The 23978-nt window shown below is 52.7% G+C and overlaps 2 protein-coding genes and 1 non-coding gene across 5 annotated transcripts in view; 1 reads left to right on the top strand and 2 right to left on the bottom strand.

Moving 5' to 3' along the window:
* The window catches only part of VAC14 (VAC14 component of PIKFYVE complex), a 101424-nt gene extending 88661 nt beyond the window's left edge, over positions 1-12763 (bottom strand). For all 3 annotated transcript variants that reach the window (XM_062586645.1, XM_062586647.1, XM_062586648.1), the window contains exons 1-7: positions 12619-12763; positions 7500-7650; positions 4259-4426; positions 3502-3564; positions 2219-2326; positions 1251-1360; positions 7-113 (exon numbers count right to left, since the gene is read on the bottom strand). In XM_062586645.1, coding sequence (XP_062442629.1) covers positions 7-113; positions 1251-1360; positions 2219-2326; positions 3502-3564; positions 4259-4426; positions 7500-7650; positions 12619-12722 — 811 coding nt within the window. In that variant the 5' untranslated portion in view covers positions 12723-12763. The remainder of the gene's footprint in view (positions 1-6; positions 114-1250; positions 1361-2218; positions 2327-3501; positions 3565-4258; positions 4427-7499; positions 7651-12618) is intronic.
* TRNAG-GCC (transfer RNA glycine (anticodon GCC)) lies at positions 10152-10222 on the top strand. Its single transcript has one exon. It is a non-coding gene; the product is annotated as a tRNA-Gly (tRNA).
* A 171-nt stretch (positions 12764-12934) lies between the features above and the next one.
* HYDIN (HYDIN axonemal central pair apparatus protein) overlaps positions 12935-23978 on the bottom strand; it is a 164826-nt gene continuing 153782 nt past the window's right edge. Inside the window, exons 74-85 of the mRNA XM_062586846.1 lie at positions 23552-23773; positions 22809-22978; positions 21794-21992; positions 21477-21635; positions 20113-20393; positions 19457-19676; positions 18210-18422; positions 16585-16748; positions 16129-16279; positions 15477-15707; positions 14303-14527; positions 12935-13747 (exon numbers count right to left, since the gene is read on the bottom strand). Of these exons, the coding sequence (XP_062442830.1) occupies positions 13259-13747; positions 14303-14527; positions 15477-15707; positions 16129-16279; positions 16585-16748; positions 18210-18422; positions 19457-19676; positions 20113-20393; positions 21477-21635; positions 21794-21992; positions 22809-22978; positions 23552-23773 (2724 nt within the window). The 3' untranslated portion in view covers positions 12935-13258. The remainder of the gene's footprint in view (positions 13748-14302; positions 14528-15476; positions 15708-16128; positions 16280-16584; positions 16749-18209; positions 18423-19456; positions 19677-20112; positions 20394-21476; positions 21636-21793; positions 21993-22808; positions 22979-23551; positions 23774-23978) is intronic.

Below are 23978 nucleotides of genomic sequence, written 5' to 3'. Positions count from 1 at the left end.
ACTCACCAGAGGCCTGGCAGTGGATCACTAGGATATTGGCCATTTCTGCAAACTTCACGCTGGAGGGGTTCTTCTTGATCTCCTTGAGGAACTCCCCAAGAGCTACCTCACACCTGGAAAGAAGCAAAACAGACAGTTAGCATTCCTCTACTATGGAAAAAGAAGTTACAGCGACCAGCCTCCTACGTGCATACTAAGAGAGGACATTGGTGACCCGTGATGCGTACAAGTTCATCCTATTGGAGAGGCTGGTAGGTCCCCTTCTTCCCCGGGCTCATATCCTCCCTCATTGGAGAACAAAGCTTGTGCCTGCAGCTCCGCGCAATGCCCTTTATTTTTGCTTTATAGTCACTGTGAAGGAGGTTGAGGCCTATCCACTGCTCTTGGGCTAGGTGCAGGGGTACATACTCCTCTCTGCCACCCCACTTAGGGAAGCGACCTCTACATAGGGGCAGGGCAGGGAAGAGTGAGGCAGATGGAGTGCCATCATCCCCCAATCCCTTATGCTTTCAACACCGCAGAACAGGTTCCTAGACGTGTGCACACTGGAACACAAAGAAGCAGGGAGGATACAACAGGGCCTGGCAGCGGCATAGACCTAACTCAATCTCCCCACTCATGCCCTGCAAAACAGGTCCAGTTACTCTCTGCTGGTGCATGGAGCCAAGGAGCTCTGATCTCACTGAGAACACCCAGCCATTCCTGCGTTTCAAAACGCCCCTGAGTTTGGAAGCCCAGCAATGGATCTGAACAGCAAGCTTGCAATTCTTGTTTCTCCTCTGCCACACCCAGGAGACTCTGGTTGGGTGCTGTGCCTCACGGAGAGAGGTCCTCATGCTCCAAGGCTGTTCACCGATTTTCGTCAGAGCTCATGTTCCACCCCAGAAGCGCACATCAGCCTCTACAGCTCAGATATTGCATGCAAGTGTTTGGAAGGAAAGGGGTGAACAGAGCCAAAGCAGCCGGTTTGTGCCACAGCACCAACAGACCATGATGTGCCTCTGGCCTCTCTAGCCAAAACAACCTGGGGAAGGGAGGCCCTTGACAAGGCTGCTTTGATTCACCAATCAAGCCAGCTTGACGGCTCTGCTTCCCACCACATGTGGTTTGCTACAGAGTTATAAACATGAATTGCAAACAAATGAAGAAAGTGACTGACAAGACAGCGCTGCCCCAGCCTGCGGCAGGGAAACACATGCTAGCTCCAGAGCAAAACACAGACCTTGCACCTGGCTTGTCTCTGTACTCACATTTTCCGTATCTCTTTGCTGTTGTCTCCCAGGATCTGGAAGAGCCCATCCAGGATTTCTGGCAGGTAATCCAAGAGGTTTATATCAGGCACAGACTCTAAGACCAGGATCTAACTCAGGGAAAAAATACAGAATAGGATGGATGAGTTTCAAAGATGCTAACTGATACCACTAGCACAAATTTGGCACAGTACTGAGGAATAAAGAGGCATTCAAGGTTGAGCTACAGCAAGGAGGAGGAGTGTGACTGCCTATGTGGGACTGGGAGCAAAGAAAAGGGGGATGGCATGGAGCTGCCCATCTCAGAAGGATGCTGGCCTAACATACAAGGCAGGTGATCTGTCTCTGGAATTGACATTTCCAATCATAGCTCTGCCTGGTTACTTTATAAAACAAAGCAGGGATCAGGAACGCATGCAGGCAGAACCAGCAAAACCTGAACGGCTGAAAGGGACAGCGCAGAGACACGTGAGGTCCCATCTCTCCCCAAATCCTGGTCTTTGTAGGAACTGACAGCTCTTGCCTTGCAGGGAAACAAGGAGCCAAATGGACACATCTTGTCTCCTTGAAAACAGCATTTCTCCGTTGTGACTGGGTTTGCAACACTGCCTTAATCTTTCAATCTGAAAGCAAACAGCCAGAGAGACTCCAACCTCTGGACCATAGCATACCTATTTATATAACCAATGCTGGGACCATATTTTGTTACCGTGATGTTCAAAGCCTTGAACCAGGCTGGCAAAAAGTGCAATGTGATGCACTCACAGCAACAAAGACATGATAGGGACTTAGTATTTTAAGGAAACAAGTGAAATGAAAAGCCTGCTGGAAAAAAAAATAGCCCAAGCAAATTGAGGTGCCTGTGTTCACACATCACTGCAAACACCTGCCTAGACTCAGGGTGCTGATGAGCCACAGCTGCTGGCGAGTTTGGGCTGGCAGGCACACACAGCACCATGTGTACCTACCCAGGATATGATGAACTGGCGGGCGTACTGGTTGTTGGAGTAAATCCTCTCGCGCAGCAGTGGGATAAAGCCTACCAGGTCAAACTGGTTGCTTTCCGTCACAATGTCCTGCGGAACCCAAGCAGAGAGCGTCAGAAAGGACACCCAGCACGTGGTGCGCACCCAACAGTCGGTCATCCCCACCCTGCCTTTTGCAAGGCACGTGACAGGAGTAAGGTCACATGCATGGGTCTGCCAGAGAGCAGCAGGGTCTCCAGGCTGCTGGTTCCTGGGAGAAAGAATCATGCGGTGTGCTCAGGCAATGAGACAGGAATATTCCCTCTAGCAGCGGGTAACACTGAGCTACATCCACAGTGGAAGGCTTCTACCTGCAATGCGCCAGCCTGGCTGAACAGGAAGGTGGCTGCTTCTTTAATTCATGCATCATCGGCGTGCTGCACGCGTGACCAAACAACTTTGACATAATCACACATGTCAGTGTTTGGAGAGTCCCCTGGCCTCCCTTTAAAGCTCCTTCCGCACGCTTGGTGGGTTTTGCTGCACAGCTAAGTCACTTGCTCCAGAGCTGCAGAGCAGATTCCCTGCTCTGCAGAGGGTCTCCCAACAGGAATGTTTGCAGCAGGCTATGTGGAGACTGTGTTAACAGCTCTGCTGACAACGAATGGGACAGGGCCTGGCAGAGAGCCACGTACCTCCAAGGAACAGAAAAGGAACTGGGAGGTCTGTACAAGCAAAAGCTCATCAACAGATAGAACAGGAACTGGAACTGAAGGCACCTCCAGAGGCAGCAGCTCTGCTCTTCACAGAGCAGCTCAGCTCACTTCTCTTGATTACCCTTTTAGGCAAGGGAGAAGGGAAAAAAAGCAGAGAGGAGGCAGAAGAGGCAGTTCTGATGCCTGGGATGGGAACTCTGCTCAGATGGAGACCTTGCTTCCTCACAGACCTGCCTCCCAAGGGCTAAACATATGCATTTCATTGCAAGCCCCTCAAACCAGCTCAATTAAAATTGCCACCAAACTCAACCTGGAGAGGCTGAGGACAGTGAGAAAAACATTTTAACAGTAGCCACAGGACCAAGCTGAGATGGTCTTAGCAGCTGCAGCCTCAGAGGACAACATGTCTCAGGAACCTTGCCAGAATATATACAACAGGGAGCGTGTAGCTCTGAGGCACATGTGGACGTGGCATAGGCTGTGTGTCCATGTCCACACCTCAGTGCCAACAGTGCCCGACCCTGCAGAGTATCATGGCCTCAGGGTTCTCAGCTGAAGGAGGAAAAATACCTTGAGAAGTCGATCCAGGAGCTCGGAGCCACTTTTGACATTTGGATCAGGATCAGCAGCCAGCTACAAACAACAGAAACAAGAGCCGTTACAAGAGCAGGTCCTAGGCCTTCAGCCAGCTGTGAGTTCATCTCTGCAGCTGAGCTCCTAGCAGGCTCATGGGACGATCGCTCTAGGTTGGCATAACAGCAACGGACACAGACAGAAGTCCCTTCATCTCCAACACCTAGTTAGCCTCCAAGACACTCCCAAGAGACTTCCTAATGGGGAATGAAGCGCTCATCACCTCCCCAAGCTGGGCAGGTTTTCACGTGCCAGCAGCCACATTCTCAACTGACAGAGAAACAAGTTTTCAGGGATAGGCTGCAGAGACAGGCACACGTGGACATGGTTCTGACCCTATAGACCCCAAAAAGCTGTAGTGCTGCAGACACCTGGGCTGCAGCAGTTCTGTCAGCCTAATTTCCTGGAGCCACTGAACAAGGAACAGGAAAACACATCTTGGAGATAAGGACGGATAACAAGGTATCTGACAGTGAACTCTAGCATCCACAACAGCAACAGCCGGTGTGCTGTTGTGGAAACTGTTCATGGAGTCCTTCAGATCTGTCTGAATCAAAGCAAACCAGTGTACTTGAAAAGTAAATCTTGGCTAATTTGGTTCATTTGACCCAGAGCAGAAGCAGACTATTAAGTCAGCCTTAGTACTCTAATGTAGTAAAGCAAAAAACAAGGTGATTGAGAGAAAGCTTCTTACCTTGCTGAGGCCATCAAAGAGCACATTGAAATGTGGGAGGACAGAGCCCCTGGCCACCTTGACAATGTTATAGAGGGCCTCGCAAGCATAGTACCGCAACCGACTATCAGCATCATTGAAACATGTCAGCACTGGCTCAATCAGCTCCTTCAGGTAGAGCCCAGAGTCCTGTTGGGACAGAACGAGACTGTTTAATTCAGAACAATGTCACAGGGAGACAGTAGAGATGGCACTGCTACAGCATGTGCCCTGGAACAGAGCATGCTGCAAAAATTCAGGTCCACAACAACTTAGTGCACTTATGCTTGACAGACTTCGCCCAATATCGCTGTAGTTTTGACTTTCTCTGACCACAAAGGTATCTAATTTTGGAGGATGCCAGGCAGGCACAGGCTTCTCGCCTGAAGTCTCAGATTCAGGAAAGCACTAGCTCATTTTCTGGACTGACAGCATACCTCATCTTGGCTCCTCAGTAAGGCCATCAGCGTTATTTGCACTAGGCTTGACTTACATGCACGAGGAAGACACATGGAAAGTGTCCCTGTGACACACTGCCTGCATCAGGGGAGACTGCATGACTGATGTCCAAGAGGAGATGAGGCTGAGTTTATGCCAAGAGTAGACCGAAACCAGGAAAGCACCTCTGTTGTAATTCAAGCCTGCTACAGAACTGAATCCCAAGTTATTACTCCTTTATACCTATTTCACTGATATCATGTGCTCTGATTTTATTATTCAGGTATGGTGGCAGTCATCTGAGCAAGTCAAGAAATGTTTCAAGTAGTTCCTCCAACTGCACGTGCCTGATTTTGATTCCCAGAGCTGTGTAAGTCTGTGGAGCTGTTATCATCTTCTTCAGCCACCCACTCTAAGCGCCTTTCAAAGCAAGAGGGGCTTTCTTCCACTGCAAGCCATTCATCTGTGATGGAGATAAGCCCACAGAGAAATCTCCCTCCCCACTCTTAGCCAGAATAGAGGTAGATTCCCAGCAAAGCCAATCATCACCAGCAGTCAGTCATCAGCCAGCATTTGTTACCCATCTATACTCAGGCCAGCTGGTTTCTGTGTAAACCCACCAAGGTTTTTAGGGTCAGCGAGAACATCCTAGACACCCAATAGCAAAGACTAAGTCTAATTCCACCTTCGGTTAAGCCAAGTAGCACACTTCCCAGCAGCTGGAGTTGCACATGTCAGCGCAAAGAAGCCCTCGGTCTGCAGGGCTATTCTTTGTAACATCAGGAGCTGGGCAGCATGAAGGAGGCGGTCATACATATTTCATGAAAAGGGAGAAAAACAGCAATCCCGCGAGTGCCTTCCTGCCTTATTGACTCCAGGAACACCAACTCAGCCGAGGCTCAAACTACTGGAAAAAATGCAGTTTCACTGCGTGCAGCTGCTTAAAGACAGGGAGCCACAAGAGCTCAAGGAGTTAAGCTAAATACATTCTGTTTGTCCTCTTGCACCATAAAAGAGCCACACTAGGCAGAACTTGACTCGGCCCCCAAGTGAACATATTCACCAAACAGCCCTCTCTCCTTCCCAAAAGACTTTTGTTTAAGGATTTGTCTGCAAAACAAGAGTTTCAGATAAACACACGGGGGAGGCCAGAGGTTGGCTTGTTTTGAAGTTAACAAAACCTACTTTGGGGAAACAGTCAGCATTTACTAGGCATCTCGCAACAGAATCAGTAGGAAAATCAACAACGTCCTGACTACCAGATTAAAGAGTTCAACTCAAAGTTTTATCAATGTTTTTCAAGGCTACCAAAAGCAACTCCTCCATCCCCTGGGCCCAGCTGTGTTGGCAGCTCTTGCAGCCCCGACTACCCTGTCCCAGTGCTGTGCTGTGCTGGAGATGAAGGTGGGTTACACTTCCAGTCTGCACCTTTCAGGCCTTTTTGCGGTGAAGGCAGAACATAGCATTGCTGATGCAGGAAAGCAATGTTTTGTGATGAGTCTCAGCAGTGAGAACGGCAGAGCTTGAACAGGAGGGTGCAGATGAGAACACTGCTTAGAAGCACAGTGTTATCCAATTAAAGGCAGTTATTGTAAGGCCTCAAAGTATCCATTCCAACCAATCATGACTCTCACTGGAATGAAATTAAATTAATTAAAATCTACCTCAACTCTTTCAAGAGGCACAATCTGCTCTTCTCAAGCTCTGTGCTTTCTTTGACATATATCCTACTTCATACCAAAATGACCTCTACCCTTGCAGGCATTTTTGAAAATCAACTGCATGGTTTAATTCAAAAGCGTGACAGCGCTCTTCATCTGCAGAATCCACACTGCGCTCAACAAGAATCTGGATGCTCTAGTCTAGCCCTTGAGGCAATTTATTGAGCTTGCTCTTTTCGATGAGAGGAAAGATATAGAGGAAGTCCTTAATTGGAACGGAAATCAGACAGCTTCCCTCCACATGTGAGAGGTACAAAGGGCATCTGTGCAATGCCTCCACAATTGGACGGAGCAATCCACGCATTCAGCAAGTCCAACAGTTCTGCAAGTCTTTCCTGTTATATCCAAAAAGAAAGTCATTAACTACGGCTAATGCAGCCTTACATGTTACCCTGAGTGCTTGCTTAGTCTGACCGACTCTGGCACAATTTGGCCCATATCTTAACCATGTTTCCCAAAGGTCTGGCCTGTTCTGCAGGACTCCACTGAGCTATAAGCAGCAAAAAGCAGGTCTGTCTCTTGCCAGGTCTTATAATACAAATTAATACCCTACTTCTACCACCTTGTGTCCAGACACTGCCAAAACCAGCTGCACGTGTGGGATGGGAGACTATGTCAGCAGTCCTCTGCAGACAAACATATTTGCCTTTTGCACTTCCAAAGAGATTTAAAACAGGAACAGAGGTTAAACAGGAAATTATCCGAGGTTAAGCAGGAATAGACCTCAGCTGAAATGTGTTGAGTCTAGTCCTGTTTTCAGCTCAGCACCGATGTTCACTCAAAACATAGCTGCTGGACAGAGGATAAACAGATGCACTTACACTGTTTCTGTGGAGCTCCCAAGACATGACCCAGGCCAGGACACAACCTTGTGCTGAGAGGATGTGGCTGGGGCCACTGAGGAAACTTTCAAACACCCTTGTCACATGATGCAACACAAGATGCAACTCTCACGTGGAAGAAAGGAACTCAAAGGGCTTGGAGCGGGCAACATGTCTCCTCCAACAGGAGGAGCAGCCGCTCTTCCACTACAACATGTGCAAAGGAAAAACGCTCATGCCTACCTTGCCCAGGGCAATGGAGCAAGCAGCCAGGCCAATGAGTCCTCCTTTCCGGCTGTGAGGGTGTTGGGAAAGCGCAAACTCCTGCGACAGGATCTGGATCACATGCTTGATCTGAGATGTGTTGTTCTGAGCCACAAACTCTCGCACCAGCCTGAGGAGAGAAGAGAAAAACAAAAGGTAACTTCAGATTGTATCTGAGGCAAATACTTGGGCCCGAAAGCCTAGTTCAGTGAGCTAGATCGCCTCATGGGTCAGCTCCCTGCCTCCCTCATCTAGGAAAATTCCCTGTGGTGGTCTGTAACAGGGATTTTGAGCTTCAGCTGTGACAAACATCAAGGCACAAAATCATGTCAGAACACCTAACATTCAAGCAATCCACAAATTAAACTTTCCTGCGCCAAGGCAGAGCTCTCCTCACCTACCCTCTCATGCTTACCTGCACCTACCCATCCATGTGCTGCCCCCAGACCACCGGAAAGAGTGCAGGTACAGGGCTGTGCCCACAGCAGCAGCCACATTCGCAGTTTGTGAACCTGCGGCCAAAACACTAGAGTCCTGAACTAGCTCAATGCGGGCACTGGAGGGCCACCTCACCAGCGCTTCATGCCTGCAGCAGTACTTTCAAAGGGGGATGTGAAACCAGGCCTGAGCCAGAAGCAGATTTTCTTCCATTCACAAGGGACAGAAAGGCCAGAGAAGTCACTATGGCCTGTCCAAGGCCCATCCTCTGCTCAGTGAGGCCACATCAGCAGCGCCACTTCACAGGAGCACGATGCTTTAGTGTGACAATAGTAAACCAAGACAATTGCTTCATTTGGATGAGATCTGCACATGCTCCGCTTGCCCACGGCAAGTGGGAGGCTGTGTCCAGCGGGGTGTGTAATCACACCGACGTTCTCCACACAACAGCCCATACGTGGAGGTTAAGCACACTCACATGAAGTGACCCTGGAGCCCAGTTAGAGCTGCTCAGGGCATTGAGAAAGCTGGTGCTGCCCGGGGCAGCGAGTGGGTGAGGACAGAGGATCCGCGGTGCCCACACTAAGCAGCCCCGTCTCCAGCCGATACTTGGGCAGCGCTGGCAACACCTCCTGCTGCCCTCAGGTCTCCTCCTCGCTCTGGACATAGCAAGAGAGATGCGCCCTTCTCCCCAGGGCTCCTGGACAGGAAGAGCTGCAAAGAACGGGGAATGCCGCTGCTGAAGAATTTAGCTTAAAGGAGAAGCCTACAGTGTCTCGAGTGTTGGAATCCTTCATCTTTGGAGGGTCCCAACCTAACCAGGTCTGAGCCCAACCTCCCCTTCCTGACCTACTCACCCACCTGCATCCTGAATGGTGCCAGTAACACAGTGATGCCCACACCAAGGCCCTCAACTTTCCTGCCAGCATGCTGCCCCTGCATGGTAGGACAGGCCAGTCTGCCACACTGTTATGCCAGCAACCACTCCTTGTCCAGCAAGTGTTCCTTGTCCAGGAGAAGCTGCATCTGCATTATCAGCTGCATCAGCAAGTCCTCAACCTCATGCAAAGCCGAGGACAAAGCTGTTAAAGCACAAGTATCTTGTAAGGGGCAGCAGACATTCACAGAATTGGTAAGGTTGAAAGGGACCTCTGGAGATCATCTAGGCCAATCCTCCTGCTCAAGCAGGGTCACCTACAGCACGTTAGACCGGGCTGCATCCAGGCAGGCCTTGAATATCTCCAGAGAAGCAGTCTCTACAATCTCTCTAGGCAACCTGGTCCAGTGCTCTAACAGTGAAGAAATTCCTCCTCATATTCAGGCAGAACTTCCTATGGTTCAGTTTTTGCCCATTTGCTCTTGTCTTGTTGCATGGGACAACTGAAAAGAGTTTGGCCCCGTCCCCTTGACACCCTCCCTTCAGGTACTTATACACATTGATAAGATCCCCCCTCAGTCTGCTCTCCTCCAGGCTGAACAGGCCCAGCTCTCGCAGCCGTTCCTCACAGGGCAGGTGCTCCAGCCCTCCGATCATCCTCATAGCCCTGCGCTGGACTCTCTCCAGTAGCTCCATGTCTCTCTTGTACTGGGGAACCCAGAACTGGACGCAGTACTCGAGATGAGGCCTCCCCAGGGCTGAGGAGAGGGGCAGGATCACCTCCCTCGACTTGCTGGCAGCGGCTAGCTTCCTCCCTGCAGGAGCCGGGATGCCTGGGTTTGACACTTACGCAATGCAAAGGAAAGATTTTGGAGGTTTCCAGCTGGCCACCCACTGCTTCAGCTGACATTACACTGGCTTTTTTAATATACTACTAAAAAAGAAACCAAGATTTTTAGATTTGGTTCCAGTCACAAGCAGCATCATTCTTAACAATAAGCAAATAAGATCGCCTGCCCCACCTCAGAAACTTGCCGCTCATTGCCCAGACGCATTTAATGCTTGAGCTGCACTCAAATCCAATGTGAAACCCAGAGAGCTCAGAAGGAGCCGCTCCAGGCTATGCAACTACGGAAACGTCCCAGGTTGCCTGCTGCCCTGCCCTTCAACCGAGGTTTGCCCTGCTCCTGACAGCTTCTTCTTGCTCCTCACACTCAATGCGGCTGCATTGGACCCACCGGCTGCTCTGTGATGCTGTGGGAGATGCTCCAGTGCGGGAGCCGAGGCAGCTGTGCGCACAAACACTCACAGCTGGAGCATTGGTGGTTCAGTGGTAGAATTCTCGCCTGCCACGCGGGAGGCCCGGGTTCGATTCCTGGCCAATGCAAGAGCATAATTTTTTCCTTTTTTGATTTTGCGCCTCTGTACAAGCAGCATACACACGAATCATAAAAACTTAGCCTTAGTAGGGATCGTGTCAATCTTTGATGACGGCACAAAAGTGACTTCTACACATCTAACTTTAAATTTCTTGCTTTGACACTACACTTAATTTAGGCAACTCTGACACATGGTATTTCACCTGGCAGCACTTCACACGCACTCCTCGTGCATTAAAACCTGCTAAGCCTAGCCCAAGATACAAAGAGCCAGAAGGGTGCAAGACACTGGGTACCAATACTGCACTGTCCTCTCCTGGACGGGCATCACTGGCCAGTCACCCACTTCGTAGCCCAGGAAGATCATTACAGAACAGGTTTATGAACTTCTTTTCCCCTGCAGGATTAAGACTAGCTCTGTTCTCACCCTGCTTTGAGCAGCTGCTCTCTTTCTCCTTTTTTAGGGTATCCCAAATCCCCCCTCACACATCCCCACTCAGTTGAGTTTTGCAACAGCTATAGATTGAATCACTCTCGTGAGCTGCTGTTTTAGAGCAAACAGCTTTGATTTCCAGTCCTGCCCCAACACGAAGCTCGAGCAGGAGGAATGCATGCTGAGCCCCAGCAGCACAGACCACCAAGGCAGTCCCTTCCACAATCTGGTGTTAACAAACACCGTATTTTCTTTTTTTCTTTTCTAAACAGGAACTTTACATATCTCCCTCATACAAAGGCTGAGGGAAGACTTAACCAGCAAGGCAAAAAGTATCCCACAGCAATGTACAGTGTCAGAGTCTGCATTTAGAAGGAGCTGCTTGCACAGCACTGGTCAGAGGACTGGGAAGGGACCTTAGCTAAGCAGAAGCAAATCCACCCTCACTCCATGCAGTAGACATGGTAGCAATATTTATGGGGCTGTTCTGTGACTGGTTTAAGCTGATCTAAACCAGTGTAGCTGTAGAAAGGGTTGGTCCTTGTCTTCCTCCTCCTCATACCCTTCTCAGATCGGGGTTTCAGCGGGATCAGCTGAACTGGCTGGGCCCAAAGGACAGCACAGAGGACTACCGCTAGAGAGAAGACGCAGTGGGAGGCAGGACTACACACGGCAACACAAATTTTGGTTGGCGTAAGCCCATCGTGAAACCATCACCCTGGGGGGAAACAAGCCAGAGTAGAGCTGCTTGGATAGGATTAGTACAGCAGTATTCAGAAGGGGCAGTTACCGAAGTATAGGAGTTGGCCTCTCTCCTCGCAGCTCCCTCAGTAGCTGCATCTCCCCCGAGAAGTTCAGCCACAGGTTCAGACCGTCATTCCAGCCCTCCACTGGGCTGTCCCTAAAGGAAACGTCTTAGGTCTCCTAGACGTACCAAACTCTCAGGTATGGCCGGGAGGAGACAACAGTACTTCACAGGCAAAGTCACGGACCAAAACAGCAAAGGGCCCCCAGCCTAACGCCGCGAGGACCGAAGCTGTGCGAGGAGTGGGGAGTGCGTACCGACAACACTAGAGGGGGCACAGCCGTGCCAGCAGACTCCCGCAGACCTTTCCTAGCAGGCTTTGAAAGGAAGGCCTAAGAGATCAAAACAAAGATGACACAGGAAGAACTAACGGAAGGAGTTGCCAGAGGAGGAGGCCAGAGGGAGCTTCCCAGCTCCACGCCAGGGAACGAACGCGGGACGGGGTCGGGTCCCTAGACGGCAGGGTAGGGGTTAGAGCTCGCTGTCCCACGAGCGGAGCGATGAAGCGGGCACGTGCACCGCTCAGCCACGGTAACGCGGCTCTGCACACGGAGGAGAGAAGCGCTCTGCACGGGCACCGCTGCTCCAGCGCCAACGCGCCGCCCCCGCCAAGGCTCCCGCCGGCAGCACTGCGAGACCCCAGCGGGCCCCAACCACGGGCGCGGAGGCGGCTCCCTGCTCCCTGCGAGCGCCTCCGCACCGAGCCGAAGAGCAAACTCCGCGTTTCCGCAGGTTTCTGCAGCCACGCTGCTCGCGGCTTTCTCGCGCGAGGGCCCTACCGTGGGGCGAGGCCTCCCGCGGCGGGGCCGCTGAAGCGGCCCCCCTTCCCCGGGGCGCGCTCCCCAGGGCGGCGCGGCGACGGCGAGGCGCAGCGCCCTTCCCGGCCGGCCTCCGCCGCCGGTCCCCCGGGGGCCGGGACGCACCTGAGCCCGCCCGGGGCCAGAGCTCCCCGCGGGCCCCCCCCCCAGCTCCCGCGGGGCTCCACGTCCCCTGCTCCCCCCGGGGCCCTTCATCGCCCCAGGCCCCCCTCACTGCCCCTCTTTCCCCGGGCCCCCAGCTGCCCCCGGCGCCGCAGCGAGCCCCGCGCAGGCCGCTCAGGCCCCGGCCGCGGCGCCCGCACGGAGCCCGCTGCCCGCCGGCACCGTCCCGCCGCGGCCGCCGCTCACTTCTCGATCTCGAGGGCCGCCACCTTCCTCTTCTCGTACAGCTTGTCGTTGAGCGCCCGCACCACGCTGGGCGCCAGCGGCGCCAGGTCCCGCTCCGCGTTCATGCTGCCGCCGCTCCCGCCGGCTGAGCGGCGCCCCGCGGCCGGGCGCCCGGCCGCTGCCGGCGGCGGCCAGGTCAACCCGCCCCCGTGACCGCCGCCCCGCCCGGCCGCGGCCCCGGCCCGCCCCGCGGCGCGGCGCCCCCGCGCGGCGCGGAGGAGCCGCCCCGGGCCGCGCCTCCGAGCCGGCCTCCCGCCGCGAACTCCCACCACGGCTCTCGGCTTCCCCAGCTTTATTCCAAACACCCCCCCGTACAGGAGAGAAGGGCGAAGCGGGAGAGCGGCCGGCCTCTGCTCCGCAGAGGGGGCGAGGCCTGCCGCAGGGGCACCCGCTTGCCTTGCAGGGAAGGTCGTCAGCACGGCCCACGACGGGGGGGGGAAAAAGCTGGAGCCTCCTCGGCGCAGCCCCATCGTCCCCGGGTGCAGCCGGACGCGCCTGCGGCCAGCAGGGCCCTCCGGGGCGGCGGGATCCGCGGCCCCCGCGCCGCTGGCGCTTCAGGGCTTCCCAAAATCCAGCTGCCCCCGAGGGCGCTGCCGGCAGGTCACTTCTCGGGGGTGATCCCCCGCAGGTAGTACACCCAGGAGACGTCCGCCCCCAGGCCGGCTGCCCGCGCGCAAGAGACGACCAGCTTGCTCGTGACAGGGGCCTTGCTGCCGGCCGGGCTGCCCTCAAACGAGACGGTGATGAAGATGTTTTTCTTAGAGCGCAAGTTCTCGGTAGCCCTGACGGTGAACGCCGGGTTCTCCACGTCGTACCTGAAGGTCATGTGCTGCAGGAAGACGTTTTTGAAGGGGATGGAGGTGCTGCAGCCAGCCTTGATTTGGAAGGGGCCCTGCGGCTTGGGTGGGATGGAGAGGCCGAAGAGCGGGATGCTGTACTCGCCGCTGAGCGGGGAGGAGAGGAGCAGCGTCGCTCTGGATTCGCCCAGCTGGCAGGGCTCGTAGGTCACCTCCACACCCACCTCCGAGCCCCCCACGCAGGCAGGGGCCACGCTGATGGTTTTCTCTGTCTGGAAATCTGCGCAGTCACTCTGCAAGGGGGACAGAGGAGATGACGAGGGGTCTCAAAAGCAGACCCAGCTCTGGGGCCCGCAGCTCTGAGGGGAGGAACAGAAGCAGCCAGGTAGAGACCAAGGCTCCCTCACCTCACGCAGGACCCTGGCTGCGGTCACACTGTTCCCGTTCCCAACCTCAGGTCAGCACCCGTAATGAATGGCCTTATGGACGCCCAAATGTTCCCACTAAGGACAATTCTGCACCCCAAACCTTGGCGGACCTTAAACCCTGGCCCTGGTAGTAACCTGAGCTCCAAGCTCCAAGAGACCTACAATAGCAGCTTCAACAAGGGCATCCAAAAAGGCCTGTGAGGGAGGACAGTCCAGCTGGGGAGAGGATCAGCTTTGGTGGGAAGACCCTCATGCTTGTATGGCCACCATGGTTAGACTAGGTCAAGCTGGAGGGGCAGGATCCCTTGAAGGAGAGTGGTAATGCCAGCAAGCTGAGCTGCCTCCCACCCCTGCTGCCCAGCAGGACTCTTTCTCTCCAGCAAGGGCCAGAGGGGAGCATGTAGGGTGGGCTGGGGGCACCTGCAGGACGTAGTCTGTCTTCTGCCGGACATAGTTAATGAATTTGGCAGTCATGGTCTGGTTAGAGCCCAGTGCGGTACAGAAGTAGAGTGGCTTCTCCGGCCTGCTTGCAGTGGCTTTCAGGTTCAGGTCATAGCAGAAAGAGCCCAAGTCATTGCTTTGGAGCACCAGGTGCCCAGTGCTCTCCCCAGTTTTCAAGGGCTGGTACTCAAAGACAAGATCAGCCTGTGAGGAACAGAAGGAAGAGCTGCTAGGTCAGGCAAAAAGGGGGAGGCAGGGACTGGGACAGGGGGAGGCAGGATGGCAGCCCACCACCCTCAGTTACTCCAGTAAGCAGGGCAGAGCCATGCTGCAACTGGGGAAAATTTAGTGCAGGGATGGTCCCCAGGAGGCAAGAGCCCTCCAACACTACACCAGCAGCTTCCCACCCTGAAATACCATTCACCCATTGCCCCCACATTAGGAAGCTCAAGTAGTTGTTCCCTTGTTTCGCGCACACACCGAGCCCCTAGCCCAACACCCCTCCAAGGAGCCTAATAGCTCTGCAGCCTTTGCCATCTGTCAAATTTGAGCTTCACAGAGGACAGGCTGGCATGCAGACATCCCAGCAGCTTCCTCGGGAAATCAAGGTGAAAGCTCCAACTCCAGACAACATGCTCCTGTGTTTTAGTAAGCTCTATAGTATTAGAGTAAGTTTTTTTTTATCTTTAGAGCTCATTTCCAGCTGTTCTCAGGAAGGCTGGTCAGCTCTAAAGGCAATGCTGGTGAGGCTGGCATAGGAGGACGTGAGAGCCCTGACTGACCCTGCACAGAGGCCCTGTCCCAAAAAGGAATGATCATAGATGATACAAGACAGCCGCATTTGGACAATGACCTGTGGAACACAGGTTGGTGTTTTTGCATATCACAGCGGTAGCATGGCAGACTCCATCAGCGCAGGGTAATTCCCGCTGGGGATGTTCTCACATGCTTCTTCCCTTTCCACTGGGGTTTGATCCTGATTGTGTTAAATGTCTCCTTGGATCAAACCATTAGCAGGTGGCAACTGCTACCCTTGAAAAGCAGCCCCATTGAGCATGGAGGACACCACCTAACAAGCAGGACCCTCAAAGAGCACTTGCTCCCAGAAAGGTTGCACAGAGTGAAGAGTGTGTTGGACAAGCTTTGCACCTACCTCTGACAAAGCAGGAACAGTGAACAGTGGGGGAACGCTGATTTCAGGCACTTTGCAATCGGTAGCAAACGTCACTGGGATGGATAGAGGGTTGTCCACCCTGACAGATGAGGACACGCTCTCCCGAATAGGGGTGACCAGTTCAATAGTGCTGATGGGTCCTGAAGCAGTAGCCTTGAAAGTGGCCATATAGAACAAGTACTCCTCAGTCACCTCGTTGAGGAAGGTCACCTGAATCAGAGTGAAATGGAAATACAAGTCACTGTGCACATAAAAATACGCAGCAGAAGAGCCTCTAGCTCAGCATGCTTTCCCAAAGAATGGCTGTGAGCAGCCACCTAGGAAGAGTGCAAGACCAGGGCAAGCACGTGCAGTATTTCCACCTTGTATCCTCCTGGTTGCCAACTGCTTTCAGCTCAGAAACATTCTGACCCAGATGTGCTTAACAGCCCTCAATGGATCTCCTCCCCCAGACCCTCATTCAGACTAACAGCATGAGAGGTGTATGCAAAGTGCAGATGTCTCCAGTTTGGTATCCACCCGGGATCTACAATCCCACAGGTGGGCATGTAGAGATATGAAAGCAGATGCGTAGCTTCTCAGTGAGCAAGCAGCTCCGTGAAAGACTCTGCAGCCCAGTGTCCACATTTACCATTGTGCTAAATATCCCTTCTTTGTATGAAAGGAATGTGAGCTTGTAGTCCTTCTGAGTGAAGCCAGGCACATCAATGTATTCCAGCCCCTGCAGCACAGAACTGCTTTCCAGCTTTTCTGGTTTGAGTATGTCCACTACAACGACAAACCTGCAGGCGAGAGCATGAGGGAAAGGTCAACAGGACTTCCACAGGATACCATCACATGGAAGTACAACACAGCCCCTTTCGTTTTCAGTGCCTGAGGGAACCAGCTCTGACCTACCCTGGAGAAGACCCCTCCAGATGGGTCTTTTTTTTAGGCAATACATGGTTAGTATTCCCAGACACCTCTGGCAAGAAATAGCCAAGGACAATATAAAGCTTGCTAGAAGGAGCTTCCAGGCAGAGAAAAGCCCTTCCTTGCACTGCTGGCAGGGATTGCTTGTGAGGTGAGACTTGCTGGCCCAGCTCACCTCTGTGGTCTGTTCAGCCAGTTGGAGACAGGGATGAGCTCAGTGTAGGGAGTCCTGCACGGTACCTCTCGGAAAATAGACCCCGAACATTTTGGGGCCTCAGCAGTTCCCTGCAGGAGGTACTGCAAGCCTGTCCCATCTGGTAAGGGGAAGAAGATGGAGCCCTAGAGAGAAGGAATAAAGCTCATGAGCTCTCCTGCTTTCTGTCCAGACCCGCTGCTGGCTCTCGAGCATACCTGGGCAGCCCCATACCTCAGAATGTCACTTGAGTGGCTTTGATCAGGTGGAGGCGATGGCACGGTACCCGCTCAGGTTGGCATAGCCATAGGGAGCTGAGACAGCACGTCCAGGACAAAGCAAGGAAACACTGGCTCTGCTTTCAGCCCTGGCCGTAGAGGTGGTCTGGCCCACATGAGCTATATCCTAACACCCTTTTACCTGCCTGGCTAAGCTGGTTACATCAGCCACCAGCCCCGCTGCCCCCACAGGGACAGCGGTGCTAAGGAGGTGGCAGTCCTTGCTGAGCCCAACTGCCCTGATGTCAGAGCTGGCACTGTGCTGGCTCTGGCATCCCAGCTCGGTCGCCCTCTGCTCGAGCCCCAACATTATCACCCAGAGAGCAGCCTGTAGGCTTGCATGGCCTGTTTCCATCAGCCAGGGTGGACCATAAAAAGTATTTGCCTCAGCTGCCCACAGGTCACAGCCAAATTCCCTCTATGGCACCTCCTCTGTCCCAGGATGGGTTGAAAACTGTGGGACTTAATGCAAGGCTGTGTATTAAAGAAATACGGAGCACAAACAACCATACAGAACACAGAGCTGCTCAGCACCCTTGAGATTCAGTCCAGAGATCTCTGGCTTCCTGCTCTGGGCTCAATTCTGGCTTGCTATACAGTCAGCTGGAGCAGGGAAGGGGCAGGTATCTGACACCATCTCCAGTATCCCAGAACCGTTCTGGACTGACTCCCTTAATTTAGAGGCTGGTCTCTGGTCTGTCTCAGAAATAGTACCCATGCAAATAGTCGTGCCAGGCATCCTGTCTGCCCAGCCTGAGACCTGGAGGAAGAACTCTTTCTGAATCCCCTCTGACAAAGATGATGTCAAGAGAGATAGCGGTGCCATCTCCCACTTGACAGTGTGCTCTCAGTAAAGGCTGCACCACCACGAGCAGGGCAGGCTGGCCCCTCTTGCTGTCTGCACACCGCAAAAGGACCCTAAGCAGCAACAGGGTACAGCAGGGCAGTGCTGGCCAAACTGGCTGAGCCCAGGGCTTAGGGAGCCTGTAGAGCCCTCGAGGCTGAACACAAGGGTCTCCAAGCCTCCAGGGCTGCACAGGCAGGGACAAGAAGCTGCAGAGAACAAAATGCACTTCTTGGAGCCTTGGACAACCTGGCTTTTTAAGTTAGCTCCTCTGATATATCTAGTCGTCAGTATTGACTTCCCACCTGCCCTTTCCCTATGCTGAGCTTGTAGCCACCAAGAAAACCAGCTTCCAGTGTCAGAGCACAGGATGATTCAGGTTGGAGGGGAGCTCTAAAGGTCATCCAGGCCAACCTTCTACTCAAAGCAGGGTCAACTATGAGGCTCAAATTACGAAGTTGAGCATGCTGACCCAACTTATATACCTGATGTTTCTTGTTCTCAGAGGTCATGGTTAGAGGTTTGTAAGTGATCTCGTAGGGCTTGTTTTGTTGACTAGCATCTAGATGGAAAAATTCAGGCCCTTCCCAGTGTTGCCCCTCGATGACAGGTTGCATGGTCCAGGGCTCGTTGCTCGGGTTGGACAGGAGGATGGTCTGACTCTGCTTCTCACGCACGTCGCATGTGAAATTCAGCGTCTGCAATACAAGAGCACAGAGGCTGCTTGGTCTTATTGAGAAATCCTTCCTGTTCTCATGGGGCTGGCACCTCCTCACCCACTTGCAAAGATGTGGAAGGAAGAGAAGCAGAACCTGGAACTGGACATAGAGCCGTGGGGCAGCCAGTCTGGTCTGAACATCTGCCCCAGCTGGAAAGGGAGCTCATGCTGCCCAGGGGGGCTGGGAAAGCTAGAAAGGGCTTGGACTGCCTCTATGTCAAGACCTGTAGCAGAGGGAAAACCTTCTTAGTCACACACAAAATTTTTAGTGCTAATCAATTTGTTCTTAAGAGAATGCCTCGAAGGAGATTAGAGAGGAATGAGTCTTTTGTCTGCTAGGTGAATGGGGCTGCAGCCTGACAAGGAGAAGAGGAGAAAGAAAATGGGGAGTCTTGGAAGAAAACTTCCCCTATGAGAGGACAGGTCTGCTTCTGGGGCTGGAGTCACACAGTTGGAGGTGTGTAAATTCCCCCACCACAGGCAGGCTGAAGAGCAGGCCTGTACTCTGTTTTGGGAGCGTGAGCCAACAGCTCCCAGCTGCTCCCCTCCTGCTATGCCTGCAAGGGCCAGGAGTTCTCCCTGCTGCATCCCTGCACCCCAGGAGCCAGATGCAAATCCTTTGCTCTCTCCTAGTGTTGAAAGAAAATGCTGTGCACTGCTGCAGCTCTCATGTCACGACAGGGAGGAAGAGTGTGCCTGTGGGTGCAGTATTGCACAAATATCTGGTAGCTCCATGAAGAGGATCTCAGAACAGTGTCACGGGGCATCACCGCAGCCAGGACAGCCAAGGTACTAGTTGGAGGAGCAGCACTTTTCAATGGGGAGGAAGAAAATGAAAGGGCTCCAAAATTTTGGAAATCCTGCCTGTTTTTTTGTCTCTCTGGGATACGGAGGCAGGATGACAGGCAGGGAGAGCCCATGCATGTACTTGGCCTTCTGCCCTTCCCTGTGAGAGACATGGTGTGGCTGGTGAGGTTGGTGGGGTAAGACTCTTCCTGACTCTGCTACCATTACCTCTTTAGTGGCTGGGACCTCCATGCAGCATCCTGCTAGTGTGAGCCGGAGCGGCTCACTGCCTTGGATGAAGCACTGCAGGCCATCGTACTGGATAGCCTGGCTTGACTTGGAGGGGTGGAAGGTCACAAGTAAGGGGATATCCATTCCTGGGGAGATGTAACCCCTTGTGGGGCTGATGGAGAAATCCGGCTTGAAGCTCTTGATGGCCCACTTAAACCTTACCAAGGAAAGAACAACGACAGAAAGGAAGGATTAACAACTGGGAGGCTGCAAATGCAGTTTGCTGTCGTCTAAGGGCTTCAAGTTGGGCAGAACTCAGCTGCACCTATTTGAAAATAAGCATTTGGATGTAACTCCTTACTAAATCCCAGGGCTTGACTTCAAGGCCTCTGAGCAGGCCTGCAGCACTGGATGTCCCCCAGCACAGCGTGACTCCAGTGAGCCCAGGAGCATGCAGTGCAGCAGAACTGGCCAGTGGGCAAGCTGAGTGTCCTTTGCAAGGTTCTGCCAGCTGGCCCCAGCTTAAAGGCTGCCACCTTGTCTCCAGGAGGATAAAGGAGATGGGAACAACTGTCTGGGCAGCCACAGCCCCATCCTGCCCCAGTCCTCATCTAAGTTCTCAGGCACCCAGGGAGGGCAGGGTTTTGCATTACTTGACTCCTATGTCGCCTGTGTTCTGCATGAGGATGCGTTGGCAAGTGCGGCTCTGCTGCAGCACCACTCCAAAGTTGATATGTTCCCGGTCCAAGCTCACATCGATGCCCTGGCAGGAGCCCTGTACCATGCAGAGGAAGCGCACCAGGCCATGGCACTCCAACATTACTTCTTCACTGAATGGCAGGATGCGGTGCTTTGGGGAGAAGATCACCTCCACTTTACAGGTATCTCCTTTGGGCTTCAGACTTATTTCATTGGCGGGGTTCAAGCAGAGAACCTGCCAAAAGAAATGAATGGAGGCTACTTTATTTGGCAGCTCAGCTGTGAATCTTTCAGAGCTAGAGTTAGAGGAGATTTTTCCAATTCATTCCTGTTCTGTCCCCACCAACATTACTCCAATCTTGCTCAATCTTTGAGGTCAATCTAGGTAACGAATAGGTTCTCTTGTAAGATCTCCAAACGGCCAAGGTGAACTGGACTGTGACTTCCACACATGTAAGCTCCAAGAGACCTGCAACTCTTTTGTCTTTATGTCTTTTGTCTAGTATGGTTTATCTCCCTTATGTGTCTAGAATATATGTCTGCAACATAATGTAGGGGTCTAAAACACATCAGAGGAATTATGCTTACTTCTCACTTCCGGTTGTTAAGAGAGTCGTGGCACCTACTTCACGTGAGATGTTAACATTGCAAGCTTCTAGTGGTAGATCAGTAGCCTGGACAACACGCAATTGTAATTAACCATAATTGTACCACTCCAGTCCCATCCAGTGGCAAACATTACATAAAAAAAATGAGCAACATACTTCTGCAGGTGAAAGGAGAAACTGAAGCTGAGAGTGATCATCTTCTCTATGGATCAATTAAAATATATTCTGCTTTAACCCTTTGGGATCTTTGATCACTAGAACCCACAAGAGGGAAATTTATTGAGAAAAAGGCTTTGGGCTATTTTCGTATGAGAGAATATTGATAATATGGGACAGTGGAGGGCTGATCAGTGCTGCCTTTCTCTTACACACTGACTGCTATGTCCACAAAGCTGGAAATCCGATCCTGGAGTATCTTGGCAATTTCAGTTCAATTAACAGGTAGTTCTGGAGATGTCCAGAGAAAGCTAAGGACACACAATCTGCCTGTACCCTAAGCAATCTGGGTCTGCTCCAGCCTGGAGCTTTACAGTCATTTTTATGCAGTGCTAAATCAGAGACAATAAGCCTTCATGAGTGAAGGAAAATGTTCATTTGGTTATAGCAGTGCGCTAGAGCTAAGCTAGCTCCTGTCCAGAGGAACTCACAGCTACCTGCAGACATCCCTATAGGTACAGTAAAGTGTTCTCCACTGAAGGAAAAGGCCTTACCCCAGCTTCTTGCAACTCTGGCATGGTGTACATGAAATTGAGTTTAAAAGTGAGAGGAGCAGCACTGTTGTTTGCTATGGTGACAAGCTTCTTCACTGTCTGTCCAATGGAGAGGGCTCCTAACTTCACCACTTTGCTTTGCGGTTCCACAATATCAACCTGAGGCAGAAGAGATCAGTATGAAGTAAAAGGAAAGAGGACTTGGGTGGCAGAGGACCAAAACACGGCAGGTTGGGGAAGAGAGATGAAGAAAATGAGAGAGAAAGCCATGCTGGCTTGCTGAGACCTGGAGTTTTAGGATTGGGGTTTTGTCTCACCTTCATTTCTGCGCCCCTTCCTCGGACCTCAATAGTCTGTTGGGAAAGACCATTGATTTCAAACGGGACAAGCTCATGGTAAGACACGGCCTCTCTGGGATAGAACGTGATGGGCACCTCCACCGTCCCTCCTGGGGATAGCACGTAGCCCGGGAAGTCCACCTCCAGGTGTGCGGTGCTGGTGAACAAGCAGTTCAAGCTGGGAGAAAGCACAGCAAAGAGGAACAGAGGCGTCACAAGGTTGTGTGCTCAGCAGGCAACATCAGGGCTACCTGTGGCTCTCCATTTTGCTTTTGCTGCATCCTCAGGCTGCCATCCACAAGTATCATCAGTGCCCACCGGCTATGTGCAGGGGTCTGTTTATCGTGGGAGCCAGCCATCTTCAGCTCAGCAAACAAGGGGAAATAGTCTAAACAGCTCCCTTGTGAGAATAGCACTCAAGGAGAAGAGAATACAGGCAAAATTAAAGACTCAAATCAGCCTGAGTCAGCAGTTAGGGCATGAAGGAGGTTAGTAGTGTTACGAACTAGTGTAAACCATCTCATAACCTCATAGATGGTGCCTCCCTGCTGCTAGGCAGGATGCCCATGCTCACCATGTAGGACGGGATAGGGAGACCTGTGCTGAACTGCCTGCTCTGCAGTAGCCTTCCTGAATATCTTAGCCAGGCTGTTCTGGGCCTTGCTAAAACTCAAGAGGACCAGACAGCAGAGCAGTTCAGCCTGCTTGGCTTGCCTGTGCTGGCAGACCCTGTCTTGTTAAACAGCCAAAATAGTAGGGTGGGCACACAGGTGGGGAGGACTGACATGGCTGGCTGCAGTCCTCACCAGCTCTGCAGGTCTGTCTACTGCAAGGAGTCAGTGATGGCGCTGTCACTCCAGTGAGTGTCAGGGCAGGTAGTCAGAATAGGGCCCTGTTTCCTCGCCTGCAGTACAGGCTAAGAACCCTGCTCACCAGGAGGGCACAGGCCAGTCATGTGCTGAGCAGGAGCTGAAGCAGTGAGCAGAAGGCCTACCTGACATCCTTGTCTGCCTTGTTAGTGATGACGAGGGTCTGCTGGGAAGGCAGCATCCCGGCATGGTAGACAAAGCACGCCCCAAAATTGAGTTTGGTGAAGGAGAAGTGGACAGTGGGCACCACCACGGTAGCCAGCAACGCACAGATGAACGTAGGGCCCCTGCTGATCTGGGGTAGGGAGAAAAGACAGCATGAGCCAAGTGAAGAGGTGGGAACCGTACCTGGAGCAGGAACTGTACACTGGAGATGGCTGAGGAAGGGGATGGGGGACTGCTGGCTGCAGTGACAGTAAGGGCAAGAAGCTGCCAAAGGACCCAAGAACGGAAACAGAAAGTGAAAGGCTTGGGCTGAAGGAGTAAGGTTTTAGGAGAGTCATGGCCCTGCTTTGTTCAGGTGCCTGGAGCTGCTATTGAGCAGTGCGGTCACATGCCAGCAGGGCCTCTGTGAGCTGTGGGACTTGGCTCAGCAGAGAGGAACAGGCCTATCCCAATGCACATCTAGGGTCCTTCCCTAATTAGTGACAGAGAGGACCTGGGGGAAATGTCCTGCCTCAAGAGCAAATGGCCTGGGTCAGCACTTGTTATGGTGTTCAGTTCAGGAGCTGTCAGGCTCTTCAGCTGGGTGGTAGGAGCCTCTCCGCCAACAGCTCTTTAGTGATGGAGCTAATGCCTATCTGTGTGCTCCTGTGGCCAACTGGCATGTAGGAAAGGAGGTCTCACCTACTGAACGCTGGCCCCTCACCTGCAGCGTCAGCTCTACGTTCTTTACAGAGCATATCTTCCGTGGGTGGAAAGTCAGCAGAGTCTCTGCTTTCCCCTCAGCCTCCACGGTGCCCATCTGAGGGGTAATGGTAAGGAACTGTTTCCGTGCTGGAGGGCCACTAAGTTCCCAGGAGAAGGTGAAGCTCAACTTTCCAGTATTGCTAATGGTGAAGATGTTTTGAATGTTTTCATTTAACTCCACCTGTGGAAAGAAGGCAGTGGGGACTAGGGGTTACCGCACCTGGAAAGCGCCAGCCAGCACAGCAAGTGCTCCTTCCTAGTGCTCTCTGGGATCTTCTACAGTCAGCTAATACCTCACTCCTGAGACTAGATTATACACATAAATGAGGAAAAAAAATGTTCCCTCTTGTTCAAGTGTATTTGCAAAGCTTCTGGTTAGGGCCCAA

Source organism: Rhea pennata, chromosome 13 (assembly GCF_028389875.1).
Source record: "Rhea pennata isolate bPtePen1 chromosome 13, bPtePen1.pri, whole genome shotgun sequence".
NCBI classification, from domain to species: Eukaryota; Metazoa; Chordata; class Aves; order Rheiformes; family Rheidae; genus Rhea; species Rhea pennata.
The sequence above is the reverse complement of the archived record's forward strand: the minus strand, read 5'-3'. Positions and strand labels throughout refer to the sequence as shown.